This window comes from Scyliorhinus torazame, chromosome 19 (assembly GCF_047496885.1).
Source record: "Scyliorhinus torazame isolate Kashiwa2021f chromosome 19, sScyTor2.1, whole genome shotgun sequence".
Lineage (NCBI taxonomy): Eukaryota > Metazoa > Chordata > Chondrichthyes > Carcharhiniformes > Scyliorhinidae > Scyliorhinus > Scyliorhinus torazame.
The window spans coordinates 63122898-63147805 of record NC_092725.1 but is presented as its reverse complement, the minus strand read 5'-3'; the positions used below and the strand labels follow the sequence as shown (position 1 = coordinate 63147805).

General features: G+C 48.9%; 2 protein-coding genes across 6 annotated transcripts in view; one reads left to right on the top strand and one right to left on the bottom strand.

Annotated features, from left to right (window-relative positions):
* The window catches only part of nampt1 (nicotinamide phosphoribosyltransferase 1), a 43363-nt gene extending 31919 nt beyond the window's left edge, over window positions 1–11444 (bottom strand). The window contains exon 1 of the mRNA XM_072484422.1: window positions 11263–11444. Within this exon, the coding sequence (XP_072340523.1) occupies window positions 11263–11316 (54 nt within the window). The 5' untranslated portion in view covers window positions 11317–11444. The remainder of the gene's footprint in view (window positions 1–11262) is intronic.
* Window positions 11445–11883: 439 nt separating this feature from the next.
* Window positions 11884–24908, top strand: part of cdpf1 (cysteine rich DPF motif domain containing 1) — a 74822-nt gene continuing 61797 nt past the window's right edge. For 3 of the 5 annotated variants that reach the window (XR_011936471.1, XR_011936470.1, XM_072484419.1), the window contains exon 1: window positions 11884–12022. The gene's annotated coding sequence lies outside the window, so the exon portion shown is untranslated. Of the gene's footprint in view, window positions 12062–24908 lie in introns of all 5 variants that reach the window. The other 2 variants (XM_072484420.1, XM_072484421.1) reach the window with 2 other exon arrangements.

Here is a 24908-nt window from a genome sequence, read left to right as displayed (position 1 = left end):
ATTGAGAATGTGGCCCAAAACTGCTCCATTTGCCAGGAGCATCAGAAGCCTCCGCCGGCCGCGCCCCTACATCACTGGGAATGGCCAGGGCGGCCTTGGGCACGCTTGCATGCAGATTTCGCAGGCCCTTTTCAAGGATCCATGTTCGTTCTATTAATTGACGCCCAGTCTAAATGGCTAGAGGTGCATAGGATGCAGGGGACAACGTCCTCCGCAACAATTGAAAAGATGCGTTTGTCGTTTAATACGCATGGCCTCCCAGAGGTGCTGGTCACGGATAACGGCACTCCATTCAGTGAGGAGTTTGCGAGGTTCACGAAGATGAACGGCATACGCCATATCCGCACTGCCCCTTACCACCCGGCTTCAAATGGGTTGGCAGAGCGCGCAGTGCAGACATTCAAAAGAGGCCTAAAGAAGCAGTCTTTCGGGTCAATGGACACGAGGCTGGCTCGGTTTTTGTTTACGTATAGGACCACCCCCCATGCGGTGACTGGGGTAGCTCCCGCAGAACTCCTAATGGCCCAGAGACTTCGCACCAGCCTTAGTATGGTTTTCCCGGACATTGGCGCAAAAGTACTCCGCACACAAGAACGGCAGCGACAGGGATTTTCTCGGCATCGGCCGATTCGGCGGTTTGCGCCCGGTGACCCAGTGTTCATTCGGAATTTTGCTGGTGGTGCCCAATGGGTTCCTGGTGTAACCTTTCGCCAAACGGGCCCTATCTCTTACCAGGTGCAAGCCCAGGGTCGTCTCCAGCGCAAACATGTAGACCACGTTCAGTCCAGAAGACTATCCCCTCAAAAGATTCCCCGCCCCCGGAGCTCATTTCTAGAGCCGCAGAGACAAGGGAAGGTAGTCCTCACAATCTTCCACTGGTGCCTCACTCGAAGCCTGCGCAGGTCGTTACGGAACCGAATGGAGATAGAGACGCTGACATGACGGAGGCAGCAGACCCTGACTCCGAGATGGAGACACAGGATGCATCAGAGGGGGAATCCTCGGGTCCACGGGCCGTGGACGTACAACCGTTGCGCCGTTCATCACGCAAGCGCCGGTCTCCGTCTCGTTAGTAAACTCCTAGTATAAATAAAGCTAGAAACCATTAGTAAACTCCTAGTATAAATAAAGCTGGCCAGTTCAGGAACCAGCAGGAAGGACTGTGCAGCAAGGGAAGTTACTGCTGCTGTTATATATATATATATGTTAGTGTAAATAAATGTTATTACTTTGTATCCTTAAAACTCGTGCTGGATTCTTCGTGGCCCTCACAAAAGTTACCTTTGAATTAGTTACAGGATCTCCCACCAACAAATCCATGCTGACTATCTGTGATCAATCTCTGCCTTTCCTAATGTTAATTAATCTGTCCTTCATTTTTTTCCAACGATTTCCCTACCATTGACGTTAGACTAACTGCCTGTAATTACCTGGCTTATCTCTGCTGCTCTTCCTGAATAAAGGTACTGCATTAGCAATCCTCCAGTCGTCTGCACTTCACTGTGGCCAGCGAAGATTTAAATATCTCTCAGGGCCCCAGCAATCTCCTCCCTTGACTCCCATAGCAGCCTGGGATGCATCTCATCATGCCCTAGGGATTCATGCACCTTTAGGCCCACTAAAACATCTAATACCTCATCCTTATTAATCTTTTAAAAAATATTTTTATTTGCCTCTATTTTCACATTTTCTCCAAAATTTACACCCAACAATAAACAATAAGCAGTAACAAATATAATGTCAATCCCCATTAGCAACAACAACAATCCCATCCTCCCACCAACTACCTGCAAGTTAACATAAACAAATAACAAAAAGGAATCAGGAATCATCCATAGTCACCGTTAACACAGAGTCCCCCCCCCAATGTTCGATGTTATCCAATTCTTGAAAGTGCATAATGAATAACACCCATGAATTGTAGAACCCCTCCATCCTTCCCCTCAGTGCAAACGTAACCATCTCAAGAGTAAGAATTCCAACAGGTCCCCCCGCCACACCAGCACACAGGGTGGAGAGGTTGCTCTCCATCACAACAGGATCCACCTTCGGGCGATCAACGAGGCGAAAGCTACAACATCTACCTCCGCACCCGTTTCCAACCCCGGCTGGTCCGACACCCTGAATATGGCCTCCCGAGGGTCCGGGTCCAGTTTCACGTGCACCACTTTATGAGATTACCCTAAAAACCTCCTTCCAGTAATGCTCCAGCTTTGGACAGGACCAAAAAATATGAAGGTAATTCGTGATCCCCGCCCCCCGCAACGTTCACACACATCTTCTACCTCCTCAAAGAACCGACTCATCCTTGCCCTTGTGAGGTGTGCTCTTGACACCACCTTCAGCTGTATCAGCCCCAACCTCGCGCACGAGGTGGAGGTGTTCACTCTCTGGAGTACCTCACACCAGAACCCATCCTCCATGCCGTCCCAACTCTTCCTCCCACTTTGCTTTGATCCCTTCCAGTGGCGCCTTCTCCTCTTCCAAAATAGTCCCGTGAACCGCCGACACTACCCCTTTCTCCAGTCCCCCGTCGTCAGCACCTCCTCCAGCAATGTGGAGGCCGGCTCCACCGGGAAGCTCTATCTCCTTCCTGGAAAAATCTTGAATCTTCACATATCTAAACATTTCCCCCTGCTCCAGCCCTTACTTCGCTCCCAGTTCCATCAATCCTGCAAACCGACCCCCAAAAAACAAATCTTTTAGTGTCTTAATCCCCTTCCATTTCCATTCCACTTCACTGGCTGAAATCTGCGGTTCCCCCAAATCGGCATTTCCCTTGACCCTGCCCCCAACCCGAAGCGTTGGCGAAACTGCCTCCAAATTCTCAATGAAGCTATTATTACCGGACTCAGAGTATTTCCCGGGACCAACGGGAGCGGTGCTGTTGCTAGCGCCTTGAATCCTGACCCCGACACACAGATTCCTCCATTCTGACCCACTGGGAATCAACCCTCTGACCCAGCTCCGCACCTTCTCCACATTCACCGCCCAGTAATAATACATTAGGTTTGGAAGACCAAAGCCCCTACCTGTCTTCCCCTTTGTAGCAGCACCTTTCTAACTCTGGTCACCTTCTCTCCCCATATGAACGAGGTAATCATTCCTTCAATCTCTCTAAAAAATGCCTTTGGCAGGCATTGGAAAATAAACAGAAATCACAGCAACACTTTCATTTTAACCTCCTGTGCCCGACCCACCAGTGACAGAGGGAGACCATCCCACCTTGCCAGATCAGCTTTATCCTTATTAATCTTAATGTGTTCTAGAACTTCACCGTTCCAACTCAAAATCTCCAGCTATCATATCTTTCTCCTTTGTGAACACAGATTTTTAAAAATATTAATTTAAGGCCTTGCCCATGTCCTCTAGCTCCATGCATATGGTCTCTTTCGTCCCCATCTCTGTCCCTGGTTATTCTCTTGCTCCGAATATATTTTGTAAAATGCCTTGTGGTTTTCCTTAATCCTACCTGCCAATGATATTTTGCGGACCCTCTTTGTCCTCCCCCTCTCCCCCCCCCCAGACTCTACACTCCTGAAGGGCCTCCTCCCCCACTATTTAGTGCTCGATACCTACCATATGATTCCTTTCTCCCCCCCCTATCCCATGACATCCAGGATTCCCTGGACTTACCACCCTTACCCTTCACTCTTAAAGGAACATGTTGGCCCTGAACTCACTATTTCACTTTTGAAAGACTGTCACTTTCCAAATTCACATACCGGCAAGTAGCTGCTCCCAGTCTACATTTGCCAAAACCGGTCTAATGATATTGAAATCGGCCTTCCCCCACCCCAATTCAGACACATGATTTCTGGACTATCCTTATCCCTTTCCATAAGACATTGAAACTTCGAATTATGATCGCTATCGCCAAAATACTTGCCCACTGACACTTTGGCCACTTGCCCAGCTTAATTTCTTATGATTAAGGCGAGCAATGCCCCATCTCTAGTAGAATTACCTAACTTCTGGCACAAAAAGCTCTCCTGGATGCACTTTAAAAATTCCGCCCCATCTAATCCTTTCCCACTAAAGGTGAGTCCAGTTAATATTGGCAAAGTTGAAACCTCCTACTACTATTTCTCCTAAACCTCTGATATGCCTACATATTGGTTCCTCTATCTCCCTCTGACTGTTGAGAGGCCTGTAGTATAATCCAAGCAAAGTGAGCACCTCTTGTTTTATTTTTAAGCTCCATCCATTTGGCCTTATTTGAAGAGCATTCAAAGACATCTTCACTCATTACTTCAGTGATGGTCTCTTTTATCAATAATGTAATGCCCCCTCCTCTCACCCCCATCACACATGAAACGTCTACACCATGGAATGTTGAGTTGCCAGTCCTGCCCGTCTTTCAACCATGTCTCAGTGTTTGCTACAATATCATATTTCCACTCGGTCAGAGAGCTCCAGGGTTTTGAATGACCTTCAGTGAAAACGGCAAAATAGTTCCAAATCAGGATATTGTGTGGCTGGGAGAGGAACTGGTAGTTGGTGGTGTTCACTGTCATCTGCTGTCCTTATCCTCCTTAGTGGTAGAGGTTGTGGGTTTGGAAGAAGCTGTCTTAGGGACCTTGATGAGTTGCTGCAGGGCATCTTGTATGTGGTACACACTGTTGCCACTGTGGAGGGAGTAAATGTTTAAGAGGTAAATGGAATGCCTATCAAGCGGGCAGTTTTGTCCTAATCATCTTGAACCAGTGGGATACAGTGCTGGGTATTACATTGAAGGCACACCAATGGTGCAGCCAATTGCTAAGGACCAGAGCGCTGGAATTCCCTCCCTAAACCTCGCAGTCTCGTCATCCTCCTTTAAAACACTCCTTAATTTAAAAAAATAATCGATCTGATCCTCTGTCATTGGCCATCTGCCTTAATATCTCCTTATGTGGCTTTGTGTCAGACTTTATAGCACTCCTGTGAAGCATGTGAGATGGCTTATTATAGAAAAGGCACTGTATAAAATGCTGTAAAGTTCTTGAAGAGTTATTGTTTGTAAAGTAAAATTAAGATTGTCCCAATTATTCATTCATACGAGAATGAAATGGGAGTCCTGGCAAATGCCAACTTCAGCCTGGGAAATCTTTCAGCACCAAAGAAAGAGGCAGCAACATCTATCAGTAGCAGAAAAGTCACTATGAGCATTAAAAGTGCTGTGAAATGTCAAAATAATTTACCTTCTTGAATCCATTCTTCAGGATACAATTAGTGGAGTTCCTCTCGCCTATGAATCACACTCAGTAGTGCATAAGTGGCAAGAGAGAGAAGAGGGTAATATTTGAAGGTAAAGGCAGTTCCAACTACAACAAATAGTCACTTGGTACCTTGGAGAAGACAAAGGACTCATCAGATAGATTTATTTTTCCAAGTTTCGATGGACAAAATGGACTAAGCAGATGGTGTCACATAAGGCTGAAGAGATTTTTGGCATCTGGTACCCAGAACACCCAAGTGGCTATCATAAGATTCTTAATGTTGGCTTGTCTACAGAACCAAATGCAAATGTCTGTTCCATACCTGGTGGAGAAACTCAATTTAGGAAAACTGATGGAAAGCATTCCTGAGACCAGTTCCACGTCTGTGCTTATATAACCAGAGTTCAGACAATATGGAATGCAAGTTCTAAATTAACTCCTGGATCACTACATGGAGTATCAGAGAGTCCCTGTAGAGGAGGATGGTGACAACGGAATTCCATACTTCTGGTGTGCTGTTGACCACGGCACCGTGGGCAATAGGTACTTGAAACCCTCACTAGGAAGGGTTTGAACCCATATCGGTTAGATCAATCTCCTGAGGGTTGGAGATGAAACTAAGAAAAGGTAAACAGTGATTCTTAGGAATCCAGGCACCTCCAGATGATGATCCTGATGGAAGTTTCAAACAGTTTATGAAATAGAAAACGTTAGAAATTCTTGTATTTGGCATTATCTGTGTAAAAAGAGGTAACATTTCAAGTTGATGACTTTGTCCGACAGTTGTGTCAAAAAATAATCAACATGAAATGTTTCCCGTTTCTCTCCCTCTCCACAAAGACTGCCAGACCCGTTGAGTATTTCCAACATTTTACGCAGTAATTTCAAACTTTCAGAATCCGCAGTATTTTTCTGGTCTCCAAGTTAACAATTTGTGGGAAACAAATCTAATACTCAGCAAGCCGGCACAGCATTCTCAGACACTGGTCTGGATTGAGAAGAAGTAATCACTAGTGCAGCCTCTAAAGACTAAACCTGAAAATTGCCCACTCCCATCATGGAGAATAGTTTTGAACACATTTTCCAGTGTTCTAAACTTCACTCCAGTGGGACACCACAAGAATCCCAATCATCAACTCTACCAACGAGCAACTCAGCTTTCTATATATATTTGAGTCCACCCATATTAGGACACGTTTTAAATTGTTAAAAAAAGGTGAAAATTAGAAGCAGGTACAACAGTGAATGTTCAGTCAACATTGCAATGATGTGGTTACCTGCGGACACCAAAAGGCTGGCAGGCAAAGAATGCATTTAGCAACTGACGAACAATTTCAATATCTTTTTTCAGTTCGGCAACTTGTGATATATAATTAACAGAAAAAAAAAAAGAGTAGTCTAATCAAGTCAATAATAATATGACCGAATAACTTGTCTGGACGCATCTCTTTCTTTAGAACAGAAATGTGTCAATCGCATCTCTTTTAATGAATTAACTCACAAGCAGTTTCACAGTGAAACACTGCCTCCTTTTGGCTGATAAGGATGGAATTTTTTTTTCCACTTTTTATTTAAATTTAGAGTACCCAATTCATTTCTTTTCCAATTAAGGGGCAATTTAGCCTGGCCAATCCACCTACCGTGCACATGTTTGGTTGAGGGGGCGAAACCCATGCAAACACGGGGAGAATGTGCAAACTCCACACGGACAGTGACCCAGAGCCAGGATTGAACCTGGGACCTCGCTAACCCACTGCGTCACCATGCTGCCCAGTGATGGAATTTTAATGAAAATTAGTACAAAAAAAAGAGTTAAAATCTAACCAATTCTAGTACGCAGAAAAAACAAGAACACCAAGCCAGAGGGAAAAAAAACCGACTGAAAAGCAAGGGCTTTTACATTTCACACAATTCAACTTCACCTAAATCGAAAGGAGAATTTGAGACAGTTTAAAGGACCAAAGTCCGACGTGAGCAATGACAGGTGCAAAAGGCAAGAGTGGAAAATCCCCAAATTTATCATTCAACAGCACTCACGGAATGACTTTAGATTTATCTCATTGTCTAGTTCATGCATAAAGTGCTCGTCTATTCATATGGCAAATAAAAATCGCAATCCTTTAAAAAAAAAATGCAGCCTTGACTCCTGGAACAAACGGATAACTGAAAACATGGCATTGAAACAGGGTATTTAGAAATAATAAATTAGTGAAAGGGTGTGCGCGAGGGCACGAGACCCCGAGCTTTCAGTTTCATTTCCCGGTCAGGGTCAAACCAGAGACGAATCGAAAGCTGCTCAGCCTGAATTTCTTCCAGCAGGATGAAGTTATCTGACCCCCAAGGTTTACAATGACCAGGGAATTATACAATGGATGGTTAGAGGGTTTGGGTGGGGAGAGGGAGACAAACCCTGGTCTGCATTTACAGGTGGCGAGCAGTTTGATTAAAAAAACATTTGTTAAGAAAGGAAGAGTCTTCTGTGCAGCGGCTGGCAGCGGAGACTCGCAGCAGCAATAGAGACGAGAGCGGGTCAGTTGGACTTGATCATAAGACAAATGGGGGGGGGGGGGGGGAAGAGAAAGAGAGTGGATCCGGGGGGGGGGGGGGGTGGGAGAAAGAGAGTGGATCCGGGGGGGGGGGGTGGGAGAAAGAGAGTGGATCCGGTGGGGGGGGGGTGGGAGAAAGAGAGTGGATCCAGGGGGGGGAAGAGAGAGAGAGGGGATCCTGGGGTGGGTGGGGGAGTGAGAAAGAGAGTGGATCCTGGGGTGAGTGGGGGGGGAAAGAGAGTGGATCCTGGGAGGGGGGGTTATGAAAGAGTGGATCCGGGGGGGGCGGGACGAGAGTGTGGATCCTGTGGGGGGGGGGTGAGAGAGTGTGGATCCTGTGGGGGGGGGGTGAGAGAGTGTGGATCCTGGGGGGGGGGGGGAAGAGAGTGGATCCTGGGGGGGGGGGGGGGGGGAGAGAGTGGATCCTGGGGGGGGGGGGAGAGAGTGGATCCTGGGGGGGGGGAGAGAGTGGATCCTGGGGTGGGTGGGGTGGGAGAAAGAGAGTGGATCCTGGGGTGGGTGGGGTGGGAGAAAGAGAGTGGATCCTGGGTTGGGTGGGGGGAGAGAGAAAGAGTGGATCCTGGGGTGGGTGGGGGGGAGGAGAAAGAGAGTGGATCCTGGGGTGGGTGGGGGAGAAAGAGTGGATCCTGCGGTGGGTGGGGGGGGAGAGAAAGAGAATGGATCCTGGGGTGGGTGAGGGGGGAGAAAGAGTGGATCCTGGGGTGGGGGGGGAGAAAGAGTGGATCCTGGGGTGGGGGGGAGAAAGAGTGGATCCTGGGGTGGGTGGGGGAGAAAGAGTGGATCCTGGGGTTGGGGGGGGGGGGGGGAAAGAGAGTGGATCCTGGGGGGGGGTATGAAAGAGAGTGCGTCCTGTGGGGGGGTGAAAGAGTGGATGCTGAGGGGGGGTGGAAAGAGAGAAAGGGAGCAGATCCTGGGGGGGGGGGGGGGATAAAGGGAGCAGATCCTGGGGGGGGGGGGGGGGGGGAAGGGAGTGGATCCTGGGGGATGGGGAGAAAGGGAGCGGATCCTGGAGGGTGGGGGTAGAAAGGGTGTGGATCCTGGGGGGGGGGGGGGGGAAAGAGAGAAAGAGACTGGATCCTGGGGGGGGGGGGGAAGAGAAAGGGAGTGGATCCTGGGGGAGGGGAAGATAAAGGGAGTGGATCCTTGGGGGGGGGAAGAAAGGGAGTGGATCTGGGGGGGTGGGCGGAGAGAAAGAGAGCGGATCCTGGGGGGGGGGGGAGCGAGCAGATCCTGGGGGAGAGCAGATCCTGGGGGGGGGGGGGTGGGGGGGAGAGCAGATCCTGGGGGAGAGCAGATCCTGGGGGGGGGGGGAGAGCAGATCCTGGGGGGGGGGGGGGGAGCAGATCCTGGGGGGGGGGGGGGGGGAGCGGATCCTGGGGGGGGGGGGAGCGGATCCTGGGGGGGGGGGGGGAGCGGATCCTGGGGGGGGGGGGGGGGAGCGAATCCTGGGGGGGGGGGGGCAGATCCTGGGGGGGGGAGGGAGTTGATCCTGGGGGGGGGGGGGAGAGGGAGTGGATCCTGGGGGGGGAGGGGAGAGGGAGTGGATCCTGGGGGGGTGGGGGGAGAAAGGGAGCGGATCCTGGGGGGGGGGGTGGGGGGAGAAAGGGAGCGGATCCTGGGGGGTTGGGGTAGAAAGGGAGTGGAACTTGGGGGGGGGGGAGAGAAAGGGAGTGGATCCTGGGGGGTGGGGGAGAGAAAGGGAGAGGATCCTGGGGGGGGGGGAGGAAGAGAGAGAGAATGGGAGTGGATCCTGGGGGGGGGGGGGGGAAGAGAAAGGGAATGGATCCTGGGGGTGGGGGAGCAAGAGAGCGGATCCTGGGGGGTGGGGGGAGAAAGGGAGTGGATCCTGGAGGGTGGGGGTAGAGAGAAAGAGACTGGATCCTGGGGTGGGGGGAGAGACTGGATCCTGGTGTGGGGGGAGAGAAAGAGACTGGATCCTGGGGTGGTGGGGGGTAAAAGTGAGTGGATCCTGGGGGGGGGGGGAGAGAGAGAAAGGGAGTGGATCTGGGGGGGGGGGGAAGAGAGAGAAAGGGAGTGGATCTGGGGGGGGGAAAGAGAGAGAAAGGGAGTGGATCCTGGGGGGTGGGAGAGAGAGAAAGGGAGTGGATCCTGGAGGGTGGAGGTATAAAGAAAGAGACTGGATCCTGGGGGTGGGGGAAGCAAGAGAGCGGATCCTGGGGGGTGGGGGGAGAAAGAGAGTGGATCCTGGAGGGTGGGGGCAGAGAGAAAGAGACTGGATCCTGGGGGGGGGGGGAAGAGTGGATCCTGGGTGGGGGGAGAGAAAGAGACTGGATCCTGGGGTGGGGGGAGAGAGTGGATCCTTGGGGGGGAGGGAGAGAGTGGATCCTTGGGGGGGAGGGAGAGAGTGGATCCTTGGGGGGGGAGGGAGAGAGTGGATCCTTGGGGGGGGAGAAAGGGAGTGGATCCTGGGGGGGGGGAGAAAGGGAGTGGATCCTGGGGGGGGGGGAGAAAGGGAATGGATCCTGGGGGTGGGGGAGAAAGAGAGTGGATCCTGGGGTGGGGGGAGAGAAAGGGAGTGGATCCTGGGGTGGGGGAGGGGGGAAGAAGAGAGTGGATTCTGGAGGATGGGGCAAGAGAGTGGATTCTGGAGGATGGGGCGAGAGTGGATTCTGGAGGATGGGGCGAGAGTGGATTCTGGAGGATGGGGCGAGAGTGGATTCTGGAGGATGGGGCAAGAGAGTGGATTCTGGAGGATGGGGCAAGAGAGTGGATTCTGGAGGATGGGGCAAGAGAGTGGATCCTGGGGGGGGGGGGGGGGAGAGGAGGAGAGTGGATTCTGGGGGGGTGGGTGGAAAGAGCAGGTTCTGGGGAGGGGGGGGAAAGAGTGGATTCTGGGGGGGGAAAGAGTGGATTCTGGGGGGGGGGGGAAGAGTGGATTCTGGGGGGGGGGAAGAGTGGATTCTGGGGGGGGGGAAAGAGTGGATTCTGGGGGGGGGGGAAAGAGTGGATTCTGGGGGGGGGGAAGAGTGGATTCTGGGGGGGGGGGAAAGAGTGGATTCTGGTTGGGGGGGGGGGGGAGTGGATTCTGGGGGGGTAGAGTGGATTCTGGGGGGGGGTGAAAGAGTGGATTCTGGGGGGGGGGGACAGAGTGGATTCTGGGGGGGGGGACAGAGTGGATTCTGGGGGGGGGGACAGAGTGGATTCTGGGGGGGGGGGGGAGAAGAGTGGATCCTTTTAGCACTCTCTTCCACCTCCCCAAAATCAATTAAAGCCGGGAGCGAGCAGCCCGTGTGCCCTCCCGGGCTGAGGGACAGTCCTCACATCCCCCCCGCCCCGGCGCTATGAGGCAGCGAGCGGAGAGACCTGGGCTCCATCTGGGGGCCAGCAGAGCGGGTATATAAATAGAGAAAAGGGAGAGGGGGGGGGGGGGGGGTCAGGAGCACCTGCTGGCTTTTGAACCTATTCCAGGTGAAGCTCCCGCGGCCTAGGGCGAGCACAGCGATAGCAGCAAACCCAGTGTTGTGGGTGATTACCTTGTACGAGTCGGTGGCCAGCAGGATATTGAAATCGCCGTTGCGACTGTCCATCTCAAGCCGCTAACGTCTCTCCGGAGCGGATGATAAACCGGTGACCAGAAGCGACAATCTGCACACAACCGTCACACTCGCCCGCAGCCGCACACCGCTGCCGAATGGCCCAGCAGCGGCGCGCATGCCCTATTCCCCAGCCGCTGGGCAGCGCAGTCACTCTCGCGAGATTGGGGGGCGGGTCCGCGCGCACCCCGCAACGCACAGGCCCCGCCCCCTTCCCCAGGCCGCCCCGCCCCCTTCCCCAGGCCGCCCCGCCCCCTTCCCCAGGCCGCCCCGCCCCCTTCCCCAGGCCGCCCCGCCCCCTTCCCCAGGCCACCCGCCCCCTTCCCCAGGCCACCCCGCCCCCTTCCCCAGGCCGCCCCGCCCCCTTTCCCCAGGCCGCCCCGCCCTCTTCTCCTGACCGCCCCGCCCTCTTCTCCAGACCGCCACGCCCTCTTCTCCGGACCGCCCCCCTCCCGCCCTGCCCCGTCCCGCCCCATGACACTCTGGCCCCGCCCCTTTCTCTTGCACGTCCCTGTCCCGCCCCCAGGCGCCGCAGTGACGCGTACGCAAATACCATCACGTGATCAGATGGGGAGCCGGTCAGGTTGTCATTGTGGGCTGACGGCGGAGGGAAGGACCTGCATTTGTATAGCGACTCTCAGGATCGCCGGATGTCTTAAAGCGCTTTTCAGTCATCGAGGTACCAGTGCCTGTACGAAAGGTAGCGGTTAAATTGAGTACACCAAACTCTCACTCTGTGGTAATGAGCAGATAACCTGTTATTATGATGTTGATGGATGGGGGATGGGGGGGGTGAATAAGTCTCCTGGGTTTTCTTGGAAATAGTTCCATGGTGGCATGGTGACACAGTGGCTAGCACTGTTGCTTCACTGCTCCAGGGTCCCCGGTTCAATGAAATAAAAGCAAATTACTGCGGACGCTAGAATTTGAAACAAATGAGAAAATGCTGGAAAAGCATTTTCCAGCATTTTCTCCTTCGTCCCAGGTTCAATTCCCGGCTTGGGTCACTGTGTGGAGTCTGCACGTTCTCCCTGTGTCTGCGTGGGTTTCCTCCGGGTGCTCTGGTTTCCTCTCATAAGTCCCGAAAGACGTGAATTGAACATTCTGAATTCTCCCTCCGTGTACCCGAACAGGCGTCGGGGTGTGGCGACTAGAGGATTTTCACAGTAACTTCATTGCAGTGTTAATCGAAGCCGACTTGTGACACTAATAAAGATTATTATTATGGTTGATTTTCCTTAGCCAAAGATGTTAAGCGACTTGGGGAAAAAGGGGGTATTTGTAATTTGGTCACAGATCAACCATAATGTCACAATGTCAGAACAGTCTTTCAGGATTAAATGGCCATCTCCTGTTCCTTGATTCTGAAGAAAAACGATAAATATATATGTTTTCCTAAAACAAATGGTAATAATTATGCAGAGTACATTTATATAAATAGATAATTAAATCATAATGTTTTTCATGTATGGAATGATCAGTCTGGACTGTACGCAGGACAATACTTTTCATTCTACCTCGGTACACGTAACAATAAATCAAATCAAATCAAGAATATGAACTACTGCCTCTGCACACAGTGTCTCAATTCAAGACCTTAGTCTGAATTTTGTATCCCTTCCCGATCGGGATCTTCTGGTCCTGCTGTTTGGAGGGGGAGGTGTGTGGAAAATCTCATCCAAACAAATAAGGGTAATCCAAATAAATCAGAATGAACTTGAAGCGTTAACTTTGTTTTCTCATTGCACATATGCTACCAGACCTGTTTGAGTTTTTCCAGCACTTCCTGTTTTTATTTTTGATCTCCAGCATCTGTTTTGCTTTGGCTGCAGGGAAACAAAGTTAATCTTGTAATGAGGCACAGCTAAAAGAAAATTTAAACATAAAATCTAATTTGAACAAAGCCCAAAGGATGTGCAATCCAAACCCTAATCTCATTCTCTGTGTCCATCAGACACAATTCCCTGTGATGCCCACCACCTATGGAACCTATTCAGGCACTGTGACTGATTTTCTGTATGAAGATGGCATTTTGTGGTCCCTTAACCTGTAGGTAATCTTGTAGGTAGGAAAACTATTTTGATACATTCTTCCAAAATCATGAGCCAAAAAGAAAAGGTAACATTTAAAAGAATAAAAAATGAAGAAATACAAATTCATCTGAATATTTGGGAGTGCAGGTGGCTCGGAATTGGGCCCAGCTCCATAAGTGAACTTTACCAGTCTGGTGGGCAGGGTCATGGCAGATCTATCCAGGTGGGACAGTCTTCCCCTATCGTTGGCAGGTCAGGTGCAGGAGATTAAGGTGAACATTTTTCCGCAGTTATTTTTATTTCAGTGTTTACTGATCTTTTTGTCAAAATCGTTTTTTTTTAATGGGGTGGATATGTTGGTTTTGTCTTTTGTGCAGGCAGATAAGGTGGCAAGGATTAGGGGGTCAGTACTTCACAGAGGGCAATAGTCAGTGGGGAGGGGCTTGGCCCTTCTGAAACTCATACAATTTTTGGCGGCGAACGTTGTTGCTCTTTTTAGCTTTAGTCTATTTGCTCTGTTTAGGTCACCTTTGCTCATGAGTCGCCAGGTCGCCACGTGGTTCAAGTTCAGGTTATGATTAATAACACAGCACACCGCTTAGTAAGGATTAAAACAACGGTCATTTATTATATACAACAAGCAATATTAATACCCTAATACTACTTTCTATATAATAAACCTATCACTACTGGCCAATACTTAACTTAGGAAGAGCCCACCAGGTCAGGGAAACAAATGGCTTGTCCAATCAAATCTGGCCCGCGGGATTCAAAAGGCTGCTACAGGTCGGTGGCTAGGTGTCTCTACCGGATAGCGATCGCTGGATTCAAACTTACTATACACGGTGGCTGGTCTTGCGAAGGTCTCGAGCAGGCGAAGATGAGAGAGAGAGAGATCTGAACTTGGACCTTCACTTTTATAGAGCCCAGGGGCTTCCCGCCTCCCGGGGTGGCCCTTGACCCTGAGTCCCAAGTGATTGGATTCTGTCCCCAATCTCTGGGGTCGATGTGTCCAATGGTGAGGCGATTCCTCGATCGGGGGGTGGTCGCTCACCTGTCTTTGTTTCGGCCACTGCAGGCGCCGACAGGTCTGGCCCGGTATTCAATTGCTAATATGTTGCAATTGTTCCCGGGGATAGCCGATTTAACTGTGGATGTCTGAATAGATTGGCTGCAAACAGTCCTGAATGCAACTGCGAATACCTGGGTTGATGGGCTGTTGATAGCCCTGAGTATCGATCTGGGCTACCTTCCCAGAGCCGAATATGCAAAACTGTCTGCAGCTGCCTGCTTGTGTCTTCTTGGCTGCTTTTCCCAGCAGTCTTTCGGGTTAGCCGTTTTAAACTGGGTTTTGGCCAGATTAATCGGAACGCAGCCATTTTACATGGCTACAACGTGGAGAAGGTGCGGGATTGGAGCAGGATGACGGAGGCTTTGTGGATGAGAGTGAAGGAAATTGTGGTATTACAAACCCCGGCCAGTCAAAGTATAGCTCCATGATAACTTAACTATGGCATGCTGAATCGTCAACACTGCATGTGTGACTGCAGACTATTCAATTGTGGAAGATGTCACAGCTAAAATTAACACAACACCCACAAAGCCACACACGATTAACTGGATAATGAAGAGGAGGTTGCTGTTGCAGTTGAGATTGGTTGACTCAGGCCAGGGATTTGACTTCTGTTAGGATACCGAACCAGACCCCAACTTTTGTTAGAATAACGGACGAGAACCCCAAACAATTTTTCAACTTGTAAAACTGTGAGGAAAAGATACTTCACCCCAGGAGTGATGACTCTGACCAATAGGTATCTTTTGAAACAAACTTTAATTTAAACACAGAATTAACCATATTAACATCAAATAAATAGCTTTACAATTGTCAGTTCAACAGTTCTTAATTAAAAGGAAAAACTTACTTACTAGCTACACCTGCCACTAATTCCAATTAAGCAACCCACTACAATAACGTTCTCGAGGGGTTGCAGGAGAAGGTAGCAAGACAGTTGGGGAGAGCAGTTAATGAAGTGTATAATTATCCTGGGCTTTATTGATAGGAGCATAGAATACAAGAACATGGAGGCTATGCTGAATGTAGTTATACATCAGCTGGAATAGTGTGTACAGTTCTGGGCGCCACACTACAGGAAGGATGTGAACGCATTGGAGAGAATGCAGAAGTGGCTCACAAGAAGAGTTCCATGGATGAGAAACTTCAGTTATGAGGATAAGTTGGAGAGTTTGGGACTGTTCTCCTTGGAGAGAAGAAGGTTAAGAGAAGATTTGAGAGAGATGTTCAAAATGCTGAGGGGCTGGACAGAGGACATAGGGAGAAACTGTCCCAGCTTGTAAAAGGATCAAGACGAGAGAGCACAAAATTAAAAATGATTTGCAAAACAAGCAAATGTGATGTGAGAAAAAACTTTTTCGCTCAGCAAGTGGTCCAAGCCTGGAATGCACTGCCTGGAAGTGTGGCGGAGGCAGATTCAATCGAGGCATTCGAGAGGGCATTAGATGATTAAATGAATAGGAACAATATGCAGGGGTACGGGAGAAAAGTAGGCAAATGGCTCTAAATCTTAATGCTCATTTGAAGAGCCAGTGCAGACACGATGGACTGAATGATCTCCTTCTGCGGCATAACAATTCCAAGATTCTACAGTTCAAATATCACTTATAAATAAAGTTAACAAAACAGGTTTACTTGCTCAGCCATGCAGACCTTTGGAGAGAGTTCCTTTCAAGAGCAGATCCTCCAGTACACTTCTGCTCAACCTAACAACATTTGACAAAGCTACTGTTCAACTTAAAATCCTGACTGGAATTCTCCGTTCGTTGGGATTCTCTTTTCCCACTGACAGCGCACCCCCGGCCCTGGGTTGGCTTCAATGGGAAATCCCATTGACTTTAAAAAATATATATTTTTATTGAAAACACCTGTCTATCTCTCTGGAGGAATGTCCTACAGATCTTTGGGGTCTTGCCAGCCAAATAAAAGAGGACCCCAATTTATTGACTCTAATAAAGAAAGATTTGGGGAGAAAAGTGGAGAGACACTGCAAAAGAAATAAAAACCTCGAGAAGACATTCATTTTAATAGTCTGAACCCTGCCCGCCAAGAATAGGAGAAGGTTATCCCACTTCTGCAAGTCAGATTTGACACGATTAACCAGACTGGCATCATTTAGTTTATGAAGCGAGGCCCAATCATGGACCACCATGATAACGAAAGTTAGATCTGGCAAGACGAAAGGGCAACATTCCCTGAACAACTCTCCTTTACAAGAGTCAACTAGAAAGTATTCGCTCTTGTCCAAATTCAGCTTATTCCCCGAGAAGGAGCCAAAACTCCTAAGTAGCTTCATTATCTCATCCATAGTGGAAACTGGGTCCATTATATAAAGAAGCAGATCATCTGCGTGCAAGGACACCCTCCCCGATTTAGCCCCTTCCACTTACCGGAAGACCTTCACACTGTGGCTAGCGGTTCAATTGCTAAAGCAAATAGAAGAGGAGACAATGGACTTCTGCGCGTCGTACCCCTATTCAATGGAAAATAACCCGAGCTCAAGGCACTAGTCCTCCTTCAGGAATAGGGAAATGGAGGCCTGCACGATTGTAATGGGCAACAAACCCCAGGACAGGGAATCATTGAACATATCTGATATTAAAGAGATCAACTGACCTACGAACCTCTCACAATAATAATAGTATGATAATATTTTTTGGTGTCACAAATAGGCTAACACAAACACTGCAATGAAGCTTGTTTTATAATTTAGAGTACCCAATTTCTTTTTCCAATTAAGGGTCAAATTAGCGTGGCCAATCCACCTACTCTGCACATCTTTGGGTTGTGGGGTGAAACCCATGTAAACACAGGGAGAATGTGCAAACTCCACACAGACAATGACCCGGGACTGGGATTGAACCCGGATCCTCAGCACCATGAGACAGCAGTGCAAACCACCGTGCCACCCTACGCTGCAATCACGTTACTGTGAAATATAAAACTGAAATGGGGAATGCATCAGGGCCGGGAGCTTTACCCACCTGCATTAGCCCAACGCATTTCATAATTTCCTCAGGACCCAAACGGGATTCCAACTCCCACCTCTCCCTCTCCACCAATGGGAAGGATAACCCATCCAAAAACTCCATCATCACTGAACTCTCCTCTGGGGACTCCAACCTATAGGGATTCCGATAGAATGTTTCAAATTTCGCATTGACCTTAGATGGAATGGAAACCAAACTGCCACCCAAGTCCCTTAACTCCACAATTTCCCGGGAAGACGTCAGCCGCCTCAGCTGATGAGCTAAAGAGCAACCGACCTTCTCCGCTTGTTCAGAAAAAGCTTCCCTCAGACGTCGTAGCTGGCTCAGCGCTTTACCTGATGATAGCAATTCAAATTGTGTCTGCAGCTTCTTCCTGCTTGCAAGCAGCTCTGGGGTGTGGACAAGCGATGGTCCACTTCGAGGATGGAGTTCACCAGCCTCTGCCTCTCCACCCTCGCAGTCCTTTCCATGTATGCTTTGAAAGAAATTATCTTCCCCCTGATGACCGCTTTAAAAGCTTCCAACAACGTAGAAGGTGAGATAGAATCACTTTTATTAAATTTAATATATTCCCCAATGGTGGAGGACATTCCATCCCAAAATCTTTTGTCCGCCAACATCACGAATCTCCATGGCGGGCACTGGGAGGGACCTGACTCTATTATCAAAGCCACAAAATGTGGGGCATGACCCAATCACAATCATCGAACATCCCTCCTTCTTCACCCGTGGGAGGAGAGACCTACCCACCTCAAAAAATTCAATGTGTGAGTAAACCTAATGGAAATGGGGAAAAAAGGAAAACTCTTTATCTGTTTGGTGCAAAAACAAAAGGCCCCGGATTTGTCTCCCTCCCCCCAGCTGCTCCATGAAAGCCAACAACGCTTTTGCCACACCTGATGGAGTCAGGGATTTGGGTCTGGATCCATCCAACCTTGTATCTAGAACAAAAAATTATCTGATGTTGCAGCCACATGAGTTGGCCACTTCCCGACTTAAAATGGAGAACCGCAAAGGCTGAATGGAAATTCAGCCAACACAGGCAAAGATTAGCAAATACAGAAATCATGTATATTGGAACCTGCAAAACAACCAGACAGCATCGAAACCAGCAGCCATCTGCATAGTAATGTAGCAGCCATCTACATAGTAATGTGCGATTCCCAGGCACAATGGCAACAGTTAAGGTAAATAAAGCCAAGCCAGACTCCTCGGCGCCAGCAGGAGCCAAGACAAAGGAAGGCCAACGGACACTTAGGACCGCCCAGCGATCAGGGAACCGTTCCAGCATTGGAGAAATTGATCCAAGTGATCGGAAAGTAGTCCAATCACTTGGAACCAGCTACGGGGTCCGCCCCCAAGGGCAGGAAGCCCCTGGGGACTATAAAGCAAAGCCCCCAAGTTCAAATTGTCCTTCTTGGCAGAGTCACTCAGCAGCGAATCAACCCTTGAGAGTGAACTGCCCAAGCTGCCGCATCAAGCAAGTAAGTCAACGCTCGCTATGAGATAGGTGCTCCTAGCTACCAGTCCATACCAGCTTTTGAATCCCGTAGACTCAGGACCTGAACGAAAGGCCATTTGTTCCCCTGACCTGGTGGGCCAGTCCGAAGCTAAGTATAGGCCTGTTAGTTATAGAGATAGTTTGTTAAGTAGAATTTATGCATGAGTAGCGATTGACTGTGTATAATAAATGTGTTTTGATTTGAATCTTACTAATTGGTGTGTTGAGTTATTGATCAGTACTTGAACTTGAACCTCGTGGCGGTATCATAAAGATACCTGGCGACTCTAGAGCAAAGGTTATAAAACAGAGCCAATTGAACCAACCAAAAGTTAGCAACAATGTGAATCCAATGGAATGGAGACTAGCAACTTATTAATAAAACCTGTATCATCCCAATTTGGCGCATAGACATTAACCAGGCCTACCGAGGTGCCCGCCAAGGATCCATTGACAATCACAAGTCTGCCATTAGGGTACGCCAAGATCTTAACGGCCGAAAATTGAACCCTTTTATTGATCAAAATTGCCGTGCCCCCCCCACCCTGGACTCTACTGTCAAAGCCCAAGTGACGTATTTGTCTCACCCACCCCTTTTTTGTCTGGTTCGATATCCGGAAATGAGTCCTCCTGTGAAAACACCACATCAGTATTGAAACATTTAAGAGGAGCAAATACCCTTGACCTTTTTCACTGGGTAGTCAACCCCATTACATTCCAGGAGGTCAACCAAAATGGGGGCCACCCACTCCCACTCGATACGGAGGCAGCCATTTCCACCAAGAGCGGTTATCCAATAATTACTTAGAGAGTACAGGCACCAGGCTCACCCAAGATGGCTGCCAAACCCACCAGCACGACAAAACAAAGAAAGATCTGTAGTCACCGTCAGCAAACTATCCCTACCCCCTTCTCCCACCTCCCCAAACAGTGCCACACTCAAATGAACATACAAATAACCATGAGGCGAGCAAAAACCACTAAACCCTACTTCTACCAACCCTAACCTAAGAATAAAAACACAAATCTCGTTATCTAAACCCAAATTAATATAATGAACTGAAGCTACCACCACCACTCTTCTCTCGTTAGCTAACTCTTCAGTAGGGCAGGGTGGCCCCCGCCCAGAGTGGAGAAAAATACCAACAGAGAAAAGACACAAAGTGTAAAACAAATCCTTAAAACATCATACTCTAACAGGGAGCTAGATCATTCCCATAATAGTGATAGCAAAAAGAACAAGACCCCCATACCAGTAAGCCCCCCCTCCAAATCCACCTTTCAAACTACTTATCCCACATAAGAACAAAGAAATGTGAACATGGACAAGAAACCCCAACAACTCCCCATTTCCACATTCCCCCCGTCCCCAAAACTTCCAGAAACTTCAGAGAAACCTCCACCAATCTCGTCCAGCCCATACTTTTTAACAAAAGATTCCATCTCCGCCGACACCACCACTCTGGGTGATACCTCAGGCCAATATAAAAAGAGCAACTTTAACTCTCTCCCAGTGAGCCAGAGAAGACACAGCGAAGACTGAGTTTGGGAATTTGAAGCTAGGTGGGAATTCGAAGCTGGGTGGGGAGGAGGTGCCTTTTATCCCTGGTAAGTGACTGGTAAGTAGTTTTTCTTTTCATTTGTATATTTATTTATTTTTTCATTCGTTTTTTGGAATTGTAGTTGTATAAGTATACCTAAGGTTTAAGACATGGCAGGAGATCCCAGACCCATGTCATGCTCCTCGTGTGCGATGTGGGAGCTCAGGGACACGTCCCCTGTCCCTGGCTCCTTCATGTGCAAGAAGTGTGTCCAGTTGCAGCTCCTGTTAGACCGCTTCATGGCTCTGGAGCTGCCAATGGACTCACTTTGGAGCATCTGCGATGCTGAGAATGTCCTGGATAGCACGTTTAGCGAGTTGGTCACACCGCAGGTGAAAGTTACTGAGGGAGATAGAAAATGGGTGACCAAAAGACAGAGCAAGAGTAGGAAGGCAGTGCAGGTGTCCCCTGCGGTCATCTCCCCGCAAAACAGATATACCGCTTTGGATACTGTTGAGGGAGATGGCTCACCAGGGGAAGGCAGCAGCAGCCTAGTTCATGGCACCATGGCTGGCTCTGCTGCGCAGCAGGGCAGGAAGAAGAATGGCAGGGCTATAGTGATAGGGGACTCAATCGTAAGGGGAATAGACAGGCGATTCTGCGGACGCAATTGAGCCTCCAGTATGGTATGTTGCCTCCCAGGTGGAAGGGTCAAGGATGTCTCAGAGCGGCTGCAGGACATTCTGGGAGGGAGGGGGGGGGGTGAACAGCCAGCTGTCGTGATACACATAGGCACCAACGATATAGGTAAAAAATGGGACGAGATCCTACAAGCTGAATTCAGGGAGTTAGGAGTTAAACTAAAAAGTAGGACCTCAAAGGTAGTAATCTCAGGATTGCTACCAGTGCCACGAGCTAGTCAGAGTAGGAATGTCAGGATAGATAGGATGAATGCGTGGCTTGAGAGATGGTGCAAGAGGAAGGGATTCAAATTCCTGGGACATTCGAATCGGTTCTGGGGGAGTTGGGACCAGTACAAACCGGATGGTCTGCACCTGGGCAGGACTGGAACCGATGTCCTGGGGGATGGGGGGGAGAGAGGGGGGGTTTCTAGACTGTTAGGGAGGATTTAAACTAATGTGGCAGGGGGATGGGATCCAATGTAGGAAGTCGGAGGGAGGTACGATGGGGCCAGAAACAAAAAGCAGTAAGAGGGAAAATGTAAGGCAGAGAAGCCATAGTCAAAAATCGCCACAGTACAGGGTACAGTGACTGAGGAGAGTATGAAAAGGGAGGTGGCCAATGCAGGATTGAGGGTGTTGTAACTAAATGCACGCAGTATATGGTACAAGGTAAATGAACTTGTTGCGCGCATTGAAATTGGCCGGTACGATGTTGTGGGCATCACAGAGACGTGGCTGCAAGTGGATCAGAGCTGGGATCTAGGATCTAAATATCCAAGGATATGTCTCCTATCGAAAGGACAGGCAGATGGACAAAGGGGACGGGGTTGCATTGTTAGTAAGTAATTAAGTTAAATCGATAGCAAGGAGCGTTATAGGATCAGAAGGCATAGAATCTCTGTGGGTAGAGTTGAGGAATCGCAAAGGTAAAAAGACCCTGATGGGAGTTATGTACAGGCCCCCTAGCAGTAGTCAGGATGTGGGGCAGAAAATAAATCAGGAGATAGAAAATGCAATATTACAATAATCATGGGGGACTTCAATGTGCAGGTGGACTGGGAAAATCAGGTTGGTAGTGGATCCCAAGAAATGGAATGTCTAAGAGATCTTTTTTTGGAGCACCTTGTGACAGAGCCTACTAGGGAACAGGCAATTCTGGATTTGGTGATGTGTAATGAGGCAGACTTGATTAGGGAACTGAAGGTGAAGGAACCCTTAGGGAGCAGTGACCACAATATGATAGAATTTACCCTGCAGTTTGAGAGGGAGAAGCTGCAATCAGATGTAACGGTCTTACAATTAAATAAGGGTAACTACAAAGACATGAGGGAGGAGCTGACCAGAGTTGATTGGAGAAGGAGCCTAGCAGGGAAGACAGTGGAACAGCAATGGCAGGAGTTTATGGGGGTTATTAGGGAGGCACAACAGAAATTCATCCCAAGGAGGAGGAAACATGCTAAGGGGAGGACAAGGCATCCATGGCTGATGAGGGATGTCAAGGGCAGCATAAAGGCTAAGGAAAAAGCATACAAAGTGGCGAGCATTAGTGGGAAACCAGAGGAATGGGAAGCATTTAAAAGCGAGCAGAGGACAACTAAAAAAGCAATAAGGGGGGAGAAGGTGAAGTACGAGTGCAAGCTAGCTAGTAATATAAAGGAAGATAGAAAGAGCTTTTTTCAATATGTAAAAGGTAAGAGTGAGGCAAAAATAGACATTGGACCACTAGAAAATGTGGCTGGAGAAGTAATAATAGGAATCAAAGAAATGGCAGACGAACTGAATAGTTACTTTGCATCAGTCTTCACAGTGGAAGACACCAGTGGGATGCCAGAGCTCCAGGAGAACCAGGGGGCAGAGGTGAGTGCAGGTTCTGGGGAAACTGAAAGGTCTGAAGGTGGATAAGTCACCTGGACTGGATGGACTACACCCCAGGGTCCTAAAAGAGATAGCTGAGGAAATTGTGGAGGCATTAGAGATGATCTTTCAGGAATCACTGGAGGCAGGAAGGGTCCCAGAGGACTGGAAAGTGGCTAATGTAACACCACTGTTTTAAGAAGGGAGGGAGGCAGAAGACGGGAAATTATAGGCCGGTTAGCCTGACTTCGTCAAAGCACTTGGAAGTGCATGGTAAAATAGGACTGAGTCCGCACGGCTTTGTCAAAGTGAGGTCGTGTTTGACAAATCTGTTCGAGCTCTTTGAGGGGGTAACAAGCAAGTTAGACAAAGGGGAATCAGTGGACGTGATTTATTTAGATTTCCAGAAGGCCTTTGACAAGGTGCCGTATAGGAGACTGTTAAATAAGTTAAAAGCCCATGGTGTTAAGGGTAAGATCCTGGCATGGATACAGGATTGGCTGACTGGCAGAAGGCAGAGAGTGGGGATAAAGGGGTCTTTTTCAGGATGGCAGCCGGTGACTAGTGGTGTGCCTCAGGGGTCTGTGTTGGGACCACAACCTTTTACAATATACATTAATGATCTGGAAGAAGGTACTGAAGGCACTGTTGCTAAGTTTGCAGATGATACAAAGATCTGCAGAGGGACAGGTAGTATTGAGGAAGCAAGGGGACTGCAGAAGGACTTGGACAAGCTAGGAGAGTGGGCAATGAAGTGGCAAATGAAATACAATGTGGAAAAGTGTGAGGTTATGCACTCTGGAAGGAGGAATCTAGGCATAGACTATTTTCTAAATGGGGAAATGCTTCGGAAAGCAGAAGCACAAAGAGATTTGGGAGTCCTTGTTCACGATTCTCTTAAGGTTAATGTGCACGTTCAGTCGGCAGTTAAGAAGGCAAATGCAATGGTGGCATTCATGTCAAGAGGGCTAGAATACAAGACCAGGGATGTACTTCTGAGGCTGTATAAGGCTCTGGTCAGACCCCATTTGGAGTATTGTGAGCAGTTTTGGGCCCCATATCTAAGGAAGGATGTCCTGGCCTTGGAAAGGGTCCAGAGGAGATTCACAAGAATGATCCCTGGAATGAAGAACTTGTCGCAGAGGAACGTTTGAGGATTCTGGGTCTCGTTGGAGTTTAGAATAATGCGAGGGGACCTTATTGAAACGTACAAGATACTGCGAGGCCTGGATAGAGTGGACGTGGAGAGGATGTTTTCACTTATCGGAAAAACTAGAACCAAAGGGTTGATCCTTTAAAGCAGAGATGAGGAGGAATTTATTCAGCCAGAGGGTGAGGAATTTATTCAGCCAGAGGGTGGTGAATCTCTGGAACTTTTTGCCGCAGAAGGCTGTGGAGGGAAATTCACTGAGTTTCTTTAAGACAGAGATATATAGGTTCTTGGTGAAAATCGCTTTTTGTCACAAGTAGGCTTCAAATGAAGTTCCTGTGAAAAGCCCCTAGTCGCCACATTCCGGCACCTGTTCGGGGAAGCTGGTACGGGAATTGAACCGTGCTGCTGGCCTGCCTTGGTCTGCTTTAAAAGCCAACGATTTAGCCCAGTGTGCTAAATCCGGGGTTATGGGGAGAAGGCAGGAGAATGGGGATGAGAAAATATCAGCCATGATTGAATGGCGGAGCAGACTCGATGGGCCAAGTGGCCTAATTCTGCTCCTATGTCTTATGGACACATCAAAAAAATAATTTTTTGCCTCCAAAGTCACTCAGCCACGCCGGCTACATCACCCATAATCGAACTCCACTCTTGTACAGGATGGCTTTCGCCTTGGTAAACGTTGCCCGCTTCCTTGCCATATCCGCACCAACGTCTTGATAAAGCCTGATGGAATGGCCTTCCCATTTATAGTTGCGC